The sequence below is a fragment of the Calonectris borealis genome, chromosome W (assembly GCF_964195595.1).
Source record: "Calonectris borealis chromosome W, bCalBor7.hap1.2, whole genome shotgun sequence".
NCBI classification, from domain to species: domain Eukaryota; kingdom Metazoa; phylum Chordata; class Aves; order Procellariiformes; family Procellariidae; genus Calonectris; species Calonectris borealis.
This window is the reverse complement of record NC_134351.1, coordinates 4,673,726-4,691,973: the sequence shown is the minus strand read 5'-3', so window position 1 is coordinate 4,691,973 and position 18,248 is coordinate 4,673,726. Positions and strand designations below refer to the sequence as shown.

Sequence of the window (18,248 nt, the reverse complement as noted above, 5' to 3'; positions counted from 1 at the left end):
AGAATTTGAGTCAGTTTGAAAAGAAAAACCCCAAAAGATCGAAAACTTCCAAGACTTTTGCTATTCCAAAATGGCATCGCCTTCCCTGCAAAGGATCAAATGGTGATGGGGAGGGAAGTGCTGTTGTTTCCAGGAAAGAGAATGCTGTGAGAAATGTCAGGGGGAAATCTTTACTTTCAAAATTTAATGGAGGGGGGGTTGTTTGGTTATTTTTTATTAGCCATTTTCAATGACCATTCAAAAAACATTCTTCATGGAAATAATGTAATGGCAGTTGCTATGTAATGAAGACGCCGGTCTTAATTTTATGTATAAAGACTTAGAGGTTACTTGCTGGTCAGTCTTTATTCATGACAGTTGTTCACAGGTTTGGGGTAGAAGAACTGGAGCAGAAAGCTTGTTAAGAACAATTAGCTGATTATGTAATTCTCCGTTTCTGAGACTCACTAGAGCATCACAATCAGCGTAGCTTTACCAGCAGAGACCTGCACCCTCTTTAATGACGCGTAAGTCATTGTTTCAATGAAATGAAATTGGGGACCTTAGCAGTGCCTTGTAAATTTGGTTAGTTTGTCATCATTTTCAGCTGAGATCAAAGCCTCAATGTGCCAAACGTATTACCTTCCAGTTGGTTTGGGGTATTTCCAAGGTGGAAAAGGCAAGGAATTAGAGGAACTTGAAGACAGTGTAGAAAATCAGCAGATTTAGGCTAATCTAACTAGACTGGATTGGTGGTTACCCACTGGTTCACAGCCAGCCATAAAATGCAAACAGCGAGTCTTTGGAGCGCAGCAGTAAATACTAGCCAAGTTGGAGACTTTTCTGCTTATAAACATGGCCTGGTAAGCGGTCAGGACTGCCACATGTCCTTTAATCTTTTAATTAGAAATTCTAATCAGCCATGTTTTTAGGCTCTCAGGTCTTGTGGCTGCCTCTCCCTTGCGCGCGGCAAGACAGTTATCCTCTTTGCAGTTCTCCCAGTGTTTTCCTTTCATGGACTTGCGTGCAGCTGCTTTTCTAAGTACCACGGTCTTGCGTGCTTCCCGGGGCCTCTGAAGCACTGACAATCTCTTTTTGTTCCAGCATCAGTCACGTTGTCAGAAGTCTTTATGGGAAATGGCTTCACAGGATTTTGCTTATAGATCTCTCGCCTCCTGAACCTGACTCTGACTACGGGCCAAAGACCTCCCTTTCGTACTCCAGGCAGAAACCAACACAGGTTCAGAATTGTTGGCATGAACACAAGACGTGTGAATTTATTCAAAACTCTAGGTTACAATTTATGAGGGCGCACAAACAGTATCTAAGGACGGCTTTTGTTCCTGGGGGGTTTATTGTTTCTGGTATTTCTGCTGCCGAGTCCGCACGTTCCGTCTCGGACAGAGATTAAATCTGAATGTAAGAAACCACCCACCAAGTGAGGCTGCAGACAGACAATCTTTCACCTAAGGAGAGCTTCCCATTCATTCATCATGATGATTTTTCTTAACAAGAACGAGCATGGCTCATTAACACAAAACTATATTTTCAATAAGGTTAATACTCCAGTAATGTATAATTACAATCTAATAATTTAACACTCAGGAGCACTGTAAAACAACTGTAAAGGACTTTGATTATTACAGTTCGCAAATGGACCAGAAAAGCTATTTACCGTCATTACAAAGTTGGTTCATATTGGTGGATTTAGCGCATAGGAGAAGCGCTGCGCACTACAGAATTAAATTTCATTTTACAGCTCTACTAACCAACTGTGTAAAAACTGGAATCTGTCCCCATGGCCTGTGAAGGATTTTTCCCATAACATTAAAAAGAAACAAAAAAAACCCCAACAATAGTGAAATTTTGCAACTGTAGCATTAATAGGACCCTGCTGAAGTCTAATTTCAAAAATTCACAGTCTCTAAGGCATTTAATACCAGATTTTTGTTTCTGTACCATTCTTTTTAATAACAGTATCTAATTAAAACATCTGTAAAATGCTGACAGTTTTAATTTTATGTAAAATTTGAAAAACAAAACCCAGGATCTGTTCTAATGAGAGGGAAGATATCAACAGTAGTTATTATTAAACAATGGTGATATTTTCATTTAAAAGTCACTTCTAGATGTGCCTCATCCCTACCTTTAAATTAAAGCAGAGCAGAGTTGTACCCAGTGAAATCACTACAGGCTGACTAGGGCTCTGCCAGCCTTTGAGATTTATTTACTCGAGCATTTCCAGTGGGTTTTTTCAGTTTAGCTTACTCAGCAGAAGAACGTGACGCTTTCCAGGCAGTTACTTCTTGAAAACTGACAATAAACAGAACTCTCTGCCGTGCTCCCCATGTCGTTCAGGAAAGCAGCTGTGTTGGTTGTAGCCTTTCTGTCTCACCTGCTGGGTCTCCGCGGTCCCTCGTCACATCCTCCTGACACTACTACAGGAAAGGGGCTTTGCCGTGGCCCACACCGATCCTCCGCCCTCTCACGGCTAGGTTGCTGATGCAATGCATGCGTTGATCCTGTGACCTTAATTTTTTTGAAGCAAGAGTAAAGGAAATTATGTGAAACGTGTTTCTTCAAACTAACTATTCCCTTTCTCATAGCAGACGCTCTAGGATATGTTCCACTGCCTCTGGGAAATTCTCACAGGTTAAGTAAGGAGCCGGATTGATTTTGTTTTCATCTGCCGGTCGATATTTACCTGTAACAGATTAACAAAATGATGCATTTACCAAGCTCCTTTGGGTATCCTTTTTTTCCCTGAAAATTACAGCCGCCTCAGCTCAGTAACAACCAGACACGGTAGGAGGAATGCCCATCTGAGGTTCTCCTGCAACAAACATCCCACAAGTTGTCCCTGAACAAACACTGAGCCTTACTGAAGATTCCTCCAGGGGCAGCTCTAGCTCAAAATTAGCGTTACTTACGCACTGGTTTCACTCTACTGTACTGGCACTATTCTTTCACTGATTATTCAGATATTCGTGAAATAATCATGTTATCATCTTCCCTTCTGGGTTTTATGTGGGAGTAGGATCACTTGCTTTCATTTTCAACATAATGGACTGTGTGGCATGAGCAGCTGCCACCTCAGAAAGACCTTACCCAGTCCATGGTACCACCAGTAACATTGATAACACCTGTCAGTCCCTTAAGGTTCCACTTTTGTCTGAAGCAAAATTACTTTTATAATTACTAGGGAATGCCATCAGAGTTCCTGAGTGATCAGAGGTTACGTTGCTATGACTGGTTTTGGCAATCTAAGATGTCACAGTAACAGTTCTCTCTGTTCTTTGACTAGTGCTCGGGATTTTAGAGTCATTAAATAAAAAATTCACATCTACAAGATCAGCCGCCCCCATCTATTATTAAATATCGTCCCGCTATCAGTTTGGGGTCTGTGCTCTGGCCTTGTTGAAATATCAAATATGATGGCCTATCCTGACTTAATCGCAATCTACTGCTTGACCAGCTGCCACGCTGCAGCTGAGGAAATGTATCCGCTGCACCCCAAAATGAATGGGGGGAAGGACTCGGGGTCTCCCAGCACGAGAGGTGGAACAAACCGCAGGAATGGCCGGCCTCTAGAAAGCACCAGGGCTCAGAGCGCACCTTGGCTTTGGGCGCGGGGGCCGCCAGTACCCGGGGCCAGATCACTGTCTCCCGAAATGACCCAGCGGCCGAGTACTTACCGGTCCTTACCAAAATCCCGCGCATGCCCGCAGTCTGGGCGCCACCAACGTCATCCCTGCAGTCCTGGGAGAGAACAGGAGATCAGCTGGTTCGTGGTCACAGACACTGTTTGTTAATGAGTTTTTCATGACGTTCTCTGCTTTGCATATCACTAATCAGCCACTTAAAAGCAGCTACGCGGAGTCAAATCCTGTCCCTACCTATCAGACAAACTGTCACAGGAATGATTTACTACAGGATTTTTGCCTGATCAACTAGCGACTGAAGTAAGAGAACTAACCCCATGACTACACATTAAATCCTGCAAGTTTTGGCAGTTCAGTTTTCACCCCTCGTTTAATCCCAGCACTTTCAGAAAGATCCGATCGTGGCGCTACGTAACAGCCGATACGGTATTTGGTCCCCACGTACATCACCAATCATGATGGCCTCCTCCGGGGCACAGTCGGTCCCCCGCAAAGCTTCCAGGAAGAAGGTTTTCTCTGGCTTCCCCACCACTGTCGCTTTGGTGTCCGTCGCGTATTCCAGTCCAGCTACAAAAGGTCCAGGTCCCAGAGCCAAGCCATCTTTTTTCTTGAAATATCTGGCTTTATGTATAGCTATAAGAGGAGCACCATCCAAAATCAACCTAAAGAATGAATGAAGAAGAAAGTACAAACATTATATTAAAGAAATGATATTTACAGCTGAAGGCTTCAACTGGCTTTCAGTCAAGTTGATGACAAAACTCCCACTGACTTTCATTAAGCCCCAAATTATAATGCAAGCTAGCATTCATTTGGAGAGTTAAATGTAAGTTCCTTCCTTTCTTTTCCCCAGAAACAGCTAATAAAACAAATCCTCCAAATAAAGAATTTATTATCTTGAGGATTTTAACAGGTAACTATTTTTAAACGCTGTCTATCCCTCTCATGCAATTAGATCCGTTACTCTAAGCAGCCTCACTTTTCACTAAGGCAAACATCCTCACATTAGAACCCGTCTGATTTCCCCACGCAAATATTTTAAAACACATTAACCACAGGTAGTGGCTGTAGGTAGCAGTTTGATGGCCACAGCCTTAACCTCCTTGCCTGGACTGAGAACACAGCAGTGCTCTCAGGCTGCTGCTGCCAGGAGATCTGCAGCCCAGCAGTTCTTGGGGCTCTTGGAATCACCTCTAACAGCCCAACAGCTACGTGTTTCCAGCAGAGATGGGTGTTCAGGCGAGTCCCAAGTAGAAGGTGAATCATTTTACCTTAATTTTATATTTTAACGTTGGAGGAATTACAATAACAAGTTACAAGAAAAAGCACAAAGATATTAGGACGTGAATACTCGCATCCCACCAGTTAACAGCGCTATTACTGAGCCTTGTAGAAATAAAGCTGGATTTGAGCTCCTTGCTATTGGGAACTAAAAATTCCGAGTGGAAGATAGTTCAAAGATAATTCAAGTCAGCGGATTTCTAACACTTCAAGTACAATAAAAGGGTCACAGAAAAGGGTCGTAATGCACAGTCCGGCGCCATCACAGGAGGGTCTTGCCTGGGCACAGCACTGGGAGCCTCAGGAAGCGAGTGCAGCGGTGGTCTGCGAGACTGGGAACTGCTCCCCGCCCAACAGCTGAGACCCTCCCACCTTCCACGGGCCCATTTCTGCCCCGACACACCAGCGTGCACCCTCCTCGGGCTTCCACAGACAGCATCTCTGCCTGCCAGCTGACCTGCCTGTTAAAAACCTGCACAGAACACGGGATTGTCTGGAGTGGGTGGAAAAATGTAAGGGAAGAAGTAATTAAGACACTGCTGTTGCTCCACACCGATCTCAAATGGGAGTTTTAGAGGGCTTGCTTTCACAGAATCTGGACCTAATCTTTGATTCTTCCATTTCTGTTACCTGCCCGGTCGTTCTTCCTTACAGCAGACACAGCAGCTACCTGTCCTGCAGCAAAGGGAAGCCTGCGTAGCTGCTGCGCTGGAGGAATCCTCCCGGTACTACCGAGCATAGCAGCGTTACTGCAGTCCTCCCCCTCCCCAGCCGCAGTTTCAGTGCAACAAAAGCCCTCCAGACAGTGTCTATAAAATTTGAGGTGGTAACGACTGCCAAACGCTTCCCGTTCGATTTTACAGCACCTTCTTCAGGTACTGAGGCAACTCCAGTCTTTATCACAACAAGCAGAAATGTAACTAGCAAAACTGGGGGATAGAGGGGAAATGCTGGCCGTTATCTTCAGGGCAGAAAGGAGGATTTCTTTGCCCCTTAACCCCACCTGATTTACAAAAAAAAAAAAAAAAAAAGCCTTTAAGAAAGCAATCAAAATCTTGCTTCGCCCCTTCACTGCCTTTCTGGAGCTCTGCTGCGGCTCTGCTCAAAGAGGTTGCCTTAGGTGAGTTGTTCGCTCCTTGGAGGACGTCTGCTCCTTCCCACACGCTTGCAGAGCAGCCCGGGTTCTCGGAGCAGTACATAAATGATAATATTTAATTTCACTTCATTATCACAGAACACTTCTATTGAATCAAGGCGTTGCAAAGCAAGCTCAACGAGAAAAGAGCTGGCATGTGTATGTGTGAGCAGCCAGGTATGTTCACGATGGGAGGATGCCTCTAGGATACAGAAAAAATTTAATTTGTCAGCAGCACCACAACCACTTACGTTCAGCAGTTTGCAGGAAAGATCTCACCTGAGAGAATTCTTTTAAATGTGGCAGCAAAATCCCACATATACAAAAAGAGAAATTCAGGCTCAGTCATTTCAAATGGTGCCTAGAGAATGGCCTTACTCTGTGTATCTCGTTTTGGGACTCATATCGGGTTAGATTTACCTAACCTAATGTTGGATATCAACCGAGAAGTTGCCTACCAGGTAATTAGTCAGCCTGGGCTCTTCACAGCCAGCGGAGAGGAAAAAGCACTTCTAGGGCACAGTTCAACTGTCCTATTTTAAGCACTACTAGGAGAAAAATGAATGATGCCTTACAAGTGCCTCAGGAGCCCAGGTCACCAGCTCAGATACAGGCATCGGCACTGTCGATATCTGCATTTAATCAGATTCACCTTAAAGTTTTGCTATGAGCAATGCAAATCCCAAGTGACTTAATTATCTGAGCAGTAAAGGATAAGGAATAAAGTAAAGGACACGGCACAAGGCTCGAGAAGAAGAGAACGCGGCCAGTAGTTAATATTTCCATTAGACCAAACAAAACCGACACCAGCAAAACAATTTACCCTCAATAGAGGACTGGGGCAAAAACCCAGAACAAGTCAGTGAGATGTTAAAGATCAGACAGAGCCCATCCCAGGGCCTCTGCCCGGCCTGAAACACACGACCACGAAAACACTGGGTAAATCCAGGACAGATTCACAGAGGATGAAGTCTGCCTGGAGGAAGACAAGTCAGCCAAGCGGCTGGGAACGCGTCTGTCACAAGGCAAGGTGAGCTGAAGGGCTCAGCCTTGCTCAAATCTCAGCTGCACCAGCCAGACAGCCCTGGACGTAGGATGCTCAGGCAGCACGCACTCCATGCTACCCCCTCGAATACATGTCTCTCTTGGACAGCAAGGCCATGCCGCACCCACTGCCCGCTGCAGGGGACTGGATTTGGCCTTCAGCACCTTCCTTCCATCGCCAGAGGAAGTGTCCAATGCTGCGTTTAATGCAAAAAGCCCAAATCCAGCTTGGGATAACCTCGCCCACCTCCACAGGGCCAGTTCTGCAGACCTCCCTGCATGTGCTGGCCGGGGGAAGCCTGGGGCCCTCAGGGACCCTGAATGCGATGACTGGTTTCTTGTTCTAAGTGTCCAGGTCTCCAGTCCGAGGCAGCTAATGACTATTACTCAACGGTTAATATATTCATGACAGAAGTATCAATAAATAAAATTATATAAGCACTCGAATACATAATGGGTTAAGTTCACGCTGTTGTGAAATTAGAGTCCACTCATGAGCGCGCTGTAAAACTCTAAAATCGATGCCATTGGCCACAAGCACTAATGAGGCTGCCAAAGAATCCTCTTGGGTCAATACATGTTCTTATGACATAGAACTGGCATGCAGATAAGGACAGCATTGGCTTCCTACTCCAAGGAGCCTCCGTAAGATACTGGTGAGTAGTAATTGATACTCCCTCTTTGGATTTAGTGGTTATAAAGGCAGATTAAGGTGCTTGAGATCAGTTTTTTTCAAATTCCAAGGTAAAAAATTGTGCGGTAGCCATCATCCCGTGAGCAAAGAGCGGAAAGGACTCATCGCATGTATCGTAGCACAGCAGGGAGTTATCCAGGGTGTTACGAGATGTCCTCTTTAGCTCTGAGACAGCACTGAAGTTGGTTACCAGCTGCCCGCGGGCGTTAGCACGCCCGCAGCTGGGACGGGCTGTGCAGGTGGCTGCTCCTCCTCTGTCACAAGGCCAGGCCGATCAGCTCGGCCTAAACCGCTGCTGAGGGACAGCGGGTTCAGAGCTCCCAGCGAAATGAAACGGAGGCACAGCAGGCTCCGTTGGGGTGCAGGGGAGGTGGGATGTTCAAACGACCTTTCTCTGCACATTTCACAACACACCGGGGCTAAACTCAGCAACAGGCTCATGCTCAAGTCTTTGAAGCTAGAAGTTTTTTTCAAGTTAAAATCAAGAGTGCTGTGCTGAGCTAGAACTAGAGAGAAGGACGCACGGCTACGCACCTCTGCACACGCTATTGCATCTTGGCTCCTGTACAGTCACAGATACATTTTATCTGATTTGCCCCTTAGTCAACACACAAAACGAAGAGCTTTAGAAATAAGACAGACAGGATCAGATCCATAGATCATCAAGCCAGCATATTGTGCTGGCTACTCCTGAACACAAGATGATTCAGAAGAAATTGCTAGAAATCCTGCACTAGGTAGGTAAGGAATAATCTGCCCTAAATACTGGATTTCCTTCCCTATATTTGAGCTCCGAAGGCTGAGGTTTGAACATAGAAGCTGCCTCCCGAATACTTCCCAATATCCTTGGGTTTGTGTATTTCTTCTTGAAGCATTGCTAACTTTTTAACCTCAATGACAACCGTGACTGTACTTCTATAGTTTATTTACAGACTGAAAGCTTTGAAAACCAGGGCTGGACTGGCCGAAGTTCATGGTTAAGGTCCCAAATCCACCAAGGTTAGTGGCTCTCTCTCAGACGCGGCAGAAGACACCATCCATAATCACGCTACGTATTGGTGATATTGCTACCACCCTCTTCTTCCCATACGAGGATTTCCTCGCCTATATAGAGGTACAGAGCCCAGCACAACACAGCCACCGTTCAAAAAGCCACCAGGAGGGGCTGACTTACCGAAACGCTCTGTTCATCATCTCATAGTGAAAGTGCTCAGGAGCCAGTCCTACCACCACTGCGTTGGGGTCATCAGTGGCTATCCCTGGAAAATCAAAACGTGACTCTGAGCCGACAGAATTTTATTCATACTTAGCAGTACACAGCCAACAAGTGCAATTAATCACTTCACAGCAAAAATGAGCATTTTCCAACATCACATAGACTAGTTCTATGTCTTTTAGAAATGAGGAAAGCATCTGTGGAAAAGGTGTTGATCTATCCAGACTCTGCCACCCTTCACGATGAACACAACTCTGCAGCTGGATAGTCTTAACAGCAACTGTTGAACAGTGATTCTCTCACTGCCTCCACCGAAATGCAGCAGACCGCACAAATCACTTTTTTAACTGAATGACTTTTTGTTACCTAAGAATCTCTTTCTACATATATTCATCTGCTTTGTAACACAGTAAAGCAGGAAGACTGGTGAATTCCGTCCAGTTTTTCTATTCCCTCTGGTCACGGAAAACTTCACTTATGGTAAATGTGCGCTGGCAGCCCAGAAGGCCAACCCTATCCTGGGCTGCATCACCAGCAGCGTGGCCAGCAGGTCGAGGGAGGGGATTCTGCCCCTCTGCTCTGGTGAGACCCCCCCTGCAGTGCTGCGTCCAGCTCTGGGGTCCTCAGCACAAGAAGGACATGGACCTGTTGGAGGGGGTCCAGAGGAGGCCACGAAAATGATCAGGGATGGAACACCTCTGCTATGAGGAAAGGCTAAGAGAATTGGGGCTGTTCAGCCTGGAGAAGAGAAGGCTCCGGGGAGACCTTATTGCGGCCTTTCAGTGCTTAAAGGGGGCTTAGAAGAAACACGGCAGCAAACTTTCTAGCAGGGCCTGTTGCGACAGGACAAGGGGGAATGGTTTTAAACTAAAAGAGGGGAGATTCAGACTAGATAGAAGGAAGAAATTGTTTACGATGAGGGTGGTGAAACACTGGCACAGGTTGCCCAGAGAGATGGTAGATGCCCGATCCCTGGGAACATTCAAGGTCAGGTTGGACGGGGCTCTGAGCAACCTGATCTAGTTGAAGATGGCCCTGCTCCTTGCAGGGGGGTTGGACTAGATGGCTTTCAAATGCCCATTCCAACCCAAACTATTCTATAATTCTAAAAAGCCCGACTGTTGTTCTACATATCAGTCTGGTTATGATAGCAAAGACAGTATTGCAGCATGACCCAGAAGTTGTTACACTAGATTAATTTTGGCTCTTCTGGAAGGTCGTTTTTTTAATGTGGATTAGCCCCCTCGAGAACAGCTTGCACCTCCTTTATCCTGCATTGCTCCGGAGGAGCATGACTGTTTTTACATGGCAGTGCCATCTCTGAACAGAACCAACCAATGGAAGCAGTGTAGTATCTACAGGAGAAACAGGAGTACCAGAGATTTTTATTTAGGACAGGTTAAGTATCAGCTGCATCCTACACTGGCTGGGGGTTTTGTTCCACCTTCACACAGCATATCCTCTACATCTTTACTGGGATAACTAGAGCTCCTGGGTCTCCAGAGTGTCATCGCAGCCTGCTGGCTGATGTCTCCTGTCGGACGTCCTTCAGTAAGCTCAGACAGCAAAATGTACACTCAGAGGTGCCATGTGGATTTGTGACACCATCCAAAAGCATCTGGGTCCTTTAACCAAGAATGGATTACATTCATCCATCTGTGACCAACTTTGTTGAGAGATTAGCCAAGAATAGTTCAATATCAGCCATTAGCAGGAATTTAAAACATTCTCTATTGCACTTAAATGTTTCAAGAGCAGCACTGAGAGAATATAAGCAAAACCGCTTGTAGCAAAAAGAAACAAAACAATCCATTCCAGATCGAAGCAACACAGAAAATGCCACCAATGTACTCCGCTGATACCTCTATCTTTGCCATCTTTTACAAAATTAGCATCAGCTACTGTAAAACTGATGGAAAGATCCCAAATACATGGAGATTAATCTGATTTAAGCACCTTCGGTGAAACAGCTGCTGTTTCTGACCCAAGAAAGGCTTCCTGAGAACACAAATACAGAATATTGCTGGGGGCGTATTTCTCTGGGTGCGATGTTAGGTGGAACAGATTATCAGGTTTCATTGCTCTCAGAGCCCACAGAGACTTTTCTCCTGAACACTTATCTTTCTGAAGATCACTGACTAGACTACGGCACTAAAATTTAACAGGAATTGTCTAGCTCCAACAAGATTAGAACCTACTTAAATTGCACAGCCATAAGGGTTTCAGGTCACAAGGCAAGGGGCAGGGAGCAGTGGTAAGCCATCCACATTTTTGCTGCCTTGACTTTAAATGGAAGTCTGAATATGCAATATAGAGTTTTCAACTCTGAGTACGTTAAAAATGTGGGTTTCTTCACTACAGTTGAAACAACGATGTGGTTAAGTCAAGGACTAACTGTCCTAGCTTCAGGCACCTGCCAGACATGTCCAAGTTAGAATATATCATCTTTTATTCCCCTTATTGTTAAGGGAGGGAAACAGGAACATCTGGAAGTAAAGCAAGTTTTAACCAGGTCTTTAGAGATGACAATCTAGAGAAGTCAGGGCGATGAACCTTCCGTCACCAATTAAGGTGTCAAAATACATGGAGTGAGACCTAGCTGTTCAATACAAATAACAGTAACTACCTGGAGATTTTACATTTAATAATAATCTATTAAGAGAGAAATAGGCTCCGGCGTGTGTCTGCACACTGGCTTTACGAGCAAAATCTCTGTACAATAGCTGAGGGAAACCTGATTTCCAACAAACTGACACATCCTTGGTATAAAACACATCAGCACTGGCAGGTGCAATAAATCTCCAATAACCTAGTGATAAGTATTGCTTTTTTTTACACTGGAAATTAATAAGAAGTATTGAGTTTTACCTGAATTCCTGACTATTTGAAGGTTTTGGCTGCCATTTCCACTGCTCCTCAAGAAGCTATGACTTCAGACCGTTTAATGTTAATTTAAAAAGAAGAAAGGACCTTTATCATGCTGGAGAGCTCCACATTTCAGGCTTCATCACAGCTAGTAGTATATATATGACTGTCATGCTACAAAAGGGAGAGCACTATGTTTCCTTAGTTGTTCAGTCACTTCCCCCATGCTGTTTTCTGACCACCTCACCTGTGAAATCAGGCAGGGCCTTATCGTCCACCAGAAGGAGAGGCCGCACCTGCTTTTGTTCCAGAAGATTTCTGGCTGCTGTCAGAGACGTGAAGATCTCATTTTCTGCAATGTCAAACCCCAGTTTCATCAGCCTCTCCAGCAGGTCTCTCTTGCACTCCTTTGTGGTGTTCGTCACAAATCGAATGGTAACCGGAGCGCTGCGCAGCCTGATGGATGAACAGCAAAGGCAAATTGGCCACAGCATCCTTCTATTTACACACTCGTACGTCTCTTTGAGACTGAAAAAGGACCGTTTGTCTAAAGGCTGCACACATCCCAGAGTACTGGTGCTACACAGGAACCATGAGGTTGTTAACTTCTGTGGACTGGAGGGCAATGTGAAACAGATGGCAAGAATTACAGCTACCAGAACAAGACCAGGTCTCCCCTGCTTTGCTTCTACCAGGAAAAGTCTGGAGGAAAACGGTGATTCCAAACTCCATCCTCATAGTAGCAGCAAACACATCTATGATCAACAACAACTAGTTTGAAAAGCCTTTTAATTCAAACTAGATAATAAATAAACCAGCCCTGTATTCTGGATCAACAGCATCCTGAACCAAAATAAATAAACAAAAGAACCTTGTTGGTAAATTAATATATTGAACTCCACAGGCCGAGTGAATTTCACAGCAGCTGTGGCTCATTCAGAGATGCAGGATGCTCTAGGAGCCTACGTTACCTGTGTGGCGATTTTATGTCAGCTTTTGCAGCCATTTCTCCCTTTACCGAGGAACACCGACATCACATAAAACCACATTATTGCCCTATGCTGACAGTACATTCTACCAAACAATCAAATAATTTTAAGTGACAATTTCAACGGCGTTCCCTTTAATTATTCCCCCACCATCACTTTCTCTGTTTGTTGCTATAGAAACAAACACTGGCATCACGACTGCATAGAGAACATCAGAATAAAGTTGGTCAACGCCGCAGACTTGCTTGCACCTGCCACTTCCTTCTTGTTTGTCAGATACACTGACCCTTCACAAGTGTGAGCTGGTAAAAAAGTCCCCTGGTTGCCATATTTTTTTCCTATGGACCCCAATACTGAGAAGTAACCCTAAAAATGGAATCTATCCATTTGTTCCCTAAGCAAGCTGCATGCCAATCATTTCAGCATCTCTTTAGGAAGGACAATGACATGGATTAGCAGAAAAGAGCATGAGAAAATATTTTTTTCAAACCTCTAAGCAAAAAGACCTGGCTGTTCTTTGCAGCGAAATGACGCCTGCTCTCCGCACCTGTGACAGCAGGCTGCAGCTGACAAACAGCACCAGACCCTCTCTCCACCTTACCCCTTCTCTAACCCCCTCCCTTGCCAAAGCCAGGACACGGCTCAGTAGGAATCAAGCAGAAGCAGAAGACGAAGGAGAATCAGTGGCTTTATAAAACAGTTTGTCTCCTGATTCTACAGAAGCCATTTCTTCTGTCCAGTCTACTGCCTGGGGGTTTGGAGGTGAGCAGCAGACAGGACAGATACTGAGCTCTCCTCGACAATATCACCACTTTTTTTATATATATATATATGGATTTTCGAGAATGCTGACTCTCACCTGGCACAAGTTCTCCCTGCAGCGTGAAACACCAGGCAGACAAGGTCCAGTGAATGAATGGGTAATGAATGAGTACCCAATGGTTTAGCAGTTTTTACTTCCTTGCAATTTTACATCTTTAGGAGATAATTATTTCCACAGAATTATTTGTGAAAAATAAATGCAGAGTTTCCTAATCGCTCTGTGAACTTTCCCTCTGAGCAACAGTCTAGCTTTATAAAAATCTAAGCAGCCAATACAACTCCAGTAAAAACTTCTCATCGTTAATTCAACTCTATTCCTCTCTCCTGATTAATTCTTACTGTCCCAGCAACTTAAGGTGTCCTCCCTCACCCATCATGATAGCATGTATCACTTTGTGTTTCTCTTCACCCATTGCAAGATGTCTGCTCCAGGAAAACAGCGTCATAACACAGAACAAAGTTCCCTGAGGTTGCATATTCTATTTTGCCACTGATTCGGCCAGATTAAGTCATTTTACTATACCTCAGTTTCTTTAGGCACCCTTTCGTCAGAAGAGAAAGAGGTACTTAACTGTCCTGTTTATTAACGTGTTGAAATTCCTACAAAAGATGGGCTGTATTATCAAACGTTTGTCAAACTAAAAAACAACTGAGGTTGTTTACCTAGCAGAAAGAAACTTTAAAAATAATAAAGCAAAGCACCAAATAAAATGAGAACTCTGCAAAGGATGCCTTGCTCACTAGGCCAAGTTATTCTGTTATTCCACTTTAGCTCATCATAGACCTCAGGGCTCAGACAAACAATAAGGTTCCTGTAGTTAAACAAAGCTCAGCTGAAGTGTCTTTGGTGTACATGGGGTAATTCAGGTTAACTTAACCACTTTCCACTTTGGCTAAGGCCGTAGTCTCGAATGAATTAGCAGAAACACTCTGAATATTGTCTTTTCCTATTCAGAAAAGAGTTAGAAAATACCTAGAGAGCAACTTAGGAAAGCTGCGGGGGCTCAGGTGATACACGGCAACTTTTCAATATCTAGGCCCCTTGCTGATTTCTCTTGGTATTAATACAGGTGTAAATAAAAGCAGAATTTGGTCACGTATTTGCTTATCCACGACAGCATAGAAAGGCAGAAGCTTCAGGCCCGTTTACTTAACGAAGCGTCTTTGTGCAAACAGCGCTGACATAACCCACCAGAGGAAATCGAAAAAGGTAGCTTGCCTTTTAAGAGCTTCCTGCGCGCCTGGCACAGCTGAGTCTTCAATGTGAAGTGTGCCGCTGAGATCCACCAAGACAGCTTTCAGCGCACGCCGAGCTGCCATCCTTCCTTCCCCGGGGAAAAGGCAAATAAATGAAACAACAAAAAACTGGTTAGCAGACAATGGATAATAAAAATAAGGAACTCAGTTAAGCGCCTCATTTGTGCCAAGCCCGGTATTACTCAGAACATTACTCGCAGTATTAAATGGGCCCCTTTAGACAGAGAAATAAAAGGCAGTGTTTAAAAAAACCACATAATTGATGGGGTGGTATTTTCCCAAAGACTCTATATATGGAAATCAGGTGCTATTTGTTTTTTAAGTGCCTTTATTTGTGCGCGTCAAAAAATTCTCTAAACAACTAAGACTGTTGGGAAGAGGATCATTAGGTCTGGTATTGCTGGTTCAAGGCCTCAGCAAGCACATTTCGGCAAGTCCCATCGACACCAATGGCGCTGTTCAAGTAAAAATAAATACAGTACGACTAAGCAATGATACAGTGCTCCGACTATAAAGCTCAAAAAGTTCTGCAAAAGTGGATATTGCTAATTTTATTTTTCTAAGTGAGATCTATGGTGATCCAGCCCACAACACAATTCAAGTGCCAAAACTCTTAGGCTGCCTGTGTGCCAGCATGGATTTCGCCTGGAAGCTCTCAGGGCTTAAGGATATTCAGCACCCCAAAGGGTTACTCCCTCCTCTTGCAAAGGGGACAGTCAAGCAGTTTTTCTACAGCAAGCTTCTGTGTCACACAAAAGGAGACTCAGCCCAAACCAGAAGCCAGCACTCAAAGGGTAAAGGCACTGGGGAAGAAAACAGTGAGGTCATGTGCAAGTCATCTGGCTAAAAAGCTGTCTTCAGAAACTAAAACTTCTTCTCATGTGTGCTGCAAGTGCTGTATTTTGCTCCACAAGCAAGTTTGCTGAGCTGTTTCTTAGCAAATGACCAATACATAAGCTTTTCTCCTGTTTGTTAGACAATAATGACTATCTGACCTGTTATTACTAGCAACTCATCACGATTTTATGTTGAGCCCTTTTGGTTACAGACAGAACATGTAACACATACGTACTTTTAAAAAACACGCAGAGTCATCAACACCCTGATTAGAACCTGCCTTAATAAATTTAATTTTCTATCAGGACAGTTTTATCTTTGCAGACAGTTTTATCAATGGGCAAGATCATGTGAACTTGATGTCTCAAGTGCAAGACACACACAGAGAAAACTCTGAGATTCCACTTTCATTATTCCTGCTGGTTCCCTGGAATAAGGAAAAAAAATTAAAAATGCTTATTTTATAGTATGTCTGTTGCTACACAGGCCAAGGTTAAATGTCTATGATAAGCTGATAACAGAACTCCTAAGGGAGCTTCATCAGTTGCATGGGAAAACAGGGCACCAGGTTTCTAAGATATCTTCTCTGAGTAAAATACTGAACAGAATGGAATTTGCATGACTCCACATTATCTCCATGACAAAAAAAACTCTCTTCCCTCAGGCACTTCAACTCTAGCATAGGGAATTTTCAGTGCTGAGAGAGATTAAAAAGAGGACTGAAGAAGGTGCTATTATATAAATTCTTTAGCCAAACACACGACTGCAGAGCAACTGCTCTGTGCCTGCACAGACAGCACAGCTAAGGACGGGGATAGAATATCCTAGGTTAGCAGAAATGGGATTTTTTTTTTACTCCTCTTTTACCCTAGATCTCCGTTGGTTCTCCTATTCACAGTGCATTTGTTCAGGTGGTATGGAAGTTATTTGCAGAGCCAGTTTTCAGCATAGCTGATTTTAAGTATAAAGCTCATGGCCTAGCAAGAAAGTCCTGAAAAACTTCAGCACCTGAGTTTTCACAATCGCAGCCCAACACATTAGTAGAACCTCACCTTCGTGCTGGCATTACAGCTACAGCGATGGGATGAAGCCATACGATAATTCAGGCTGGTCAGGACCATCCAGTTCAACTCCCACCTGGTCTTTGGCAGTCTAAGGGGCCTACATGCCGCATAGGGACACAACAAGGTGCTCACAACCTATGTGAAAGAGGCCTCGTCCCCTCGCAGGAAGGCTTGCAATGGCACAGACGTGCTGGGGCCACGGAGGGGCTGCTCTCCGTGGCAGAGGTGCCCGGCACAGCCCGCACAGGGCCGGCCTCCCCCAGCTCCTGTTCCTCCTCTCCCCAAGACCACGCCATAGGGCCTGTCCGGTGCCGCCAGCGAAGGCCAGGCCTTTCCCTCGGACAACGGCGCAAGCCAGGCAGCAAAGCTGAAGCCCCTGAAGCCACCGGCGAGCCCCAGGACAAGGCTGCAGAGCGGCCCAGTCCCGGGGCCGGCTGCACTGAGCGGAGCAGGGCCCCAGGGCCACCCACCCAGCCCCACAGAGAGCCCGCACGGCCTCCCCTGTGGGCCTGCCACTGCCCCCTGAGGAGCCGGGGGCAGTGAGTGTCTCCCTGCTCGCTGGGGAGCCGCGGGGCTGCTCCCCCGCCCCACAACGCCATCGGGGAGGGATGCCTTCCCCTCCCCTCGCCATACCGGAAAGGGCATGAGGGTACAACTACCCTCCCCACCCCCAGCTAAGGAGATGGTACCGCCTCTTTCCACCACTTTACAATGGGCAGGTGGGCTGGTCCATTCTCTGGAGGGGGAGTCTCCGAGCTCGGCGGGCTCCCCTTTCCCATGACAAGAATGGTTCCGCCCGCCCGTTCGCGCTCGAAGAAGGCGGGCGGACCCACTCGGACGAGAGGGGAGAGCAGCTGAGCGGCAGCCCCCCCATCCCCGACACTAACCTGCCTCCAGCCGCCCCGCCACCGCCCCTGCGGACTGCCCGCCGCCGCGCCGCCCCGCCCCGCGGGGCCCTGGCGGAGCCGGGGCTGCCCGACCGAGCGCCGGTGCCCGCCTACCGCCGGCACGGCAGCCACAGCCGCGGCCAGGCGCGGAACCGCAGCAGCGTTCAGCCCTCAAGGGCCGGTGCTCCCGGCTGGCGTCCGCCAGTCACCGACAGGCAGCGCGGCGGGCAGCCCGCGGCGGCGCTGAGGGGCGAAGGGCGCGCGGCGCCTCAGCGGGGAGGGCGGGAAGCGCCGTCAGCCCCGGGCTGCGCGGCCGCTCCTCTCGGCCGGCGGCAGGGCGGCCCCGCGCGTGTGAAGGAGGGGGAACGCCCGCCCCGTGCCCCGCGGGGGCTCCTCTCGGCCGGCGGCAGGCCGGCCCCGCGGCCCGGGGGTGTGAAGGAGGGGGAACAGCCGGTCTTCTGGGGGTACGGCCCCTGTGCGCTTCCCGGCGGAAGCCACCCAGCGAGGTTATCTGTG

General features: G+C 46.4%; 1 protein-coding gene across 8 annotated transcripts; it reads right to left on the bottom strand.

Annotated features, from left to right (window-relative positions):
* Nucleotides 1-1,227: 1,227 nt before the first annotated feature.
* On the bottom strand, nt 1,228-17,793 carry LOC142074927 (haloacid dehalogenase-like hydrolase domain-containing protein 2). 8 transcript variants are annotated; one of them, XM_075135943.1, is made up of 8 exons: nt 17,733-17,778; nt 16,834-16,942; nt 14,907-15,008; nt 12,124-12,332; nt 8,970-9,054; nt 4,087-4,303; nt 3,675-3,738; nt 1,228-2,683 (listed from the first exon to the last, which is right to left on the bottom strand). In XM_075135943.1, the coding sequence occupies exons 2-8, from the start codon at nt 16,845-16,847 to the stop codon at nt 2,580-2,582; spliced, it is 795 nt and encodes a 264-aa protein (XP_074992044.1). In that variant the 5' UTR covers nt 16,848-16,942; nt 17,733-17,778; the 3' UTR covers nt 1,228-2,579. The 8 variants fall into 8 exon arrangements, with proteins under 8 accessions (XP_074992044.1, XP_074992042.1, XP_074992041.1 ...); XM_075135941.1 differs by lacking the exon at nt 16,834-16,942 and having other exon boundaries at nt 17,733-17,793; XM_075135940.1 differs by lacking the exon at nt 16,834-16,942 and having other exon boundaries at nt 14,907-15,012; nt 17,733-17,792.
* Nucleotides 17,794-18,248: the final 455 nt, after the last annotated feature.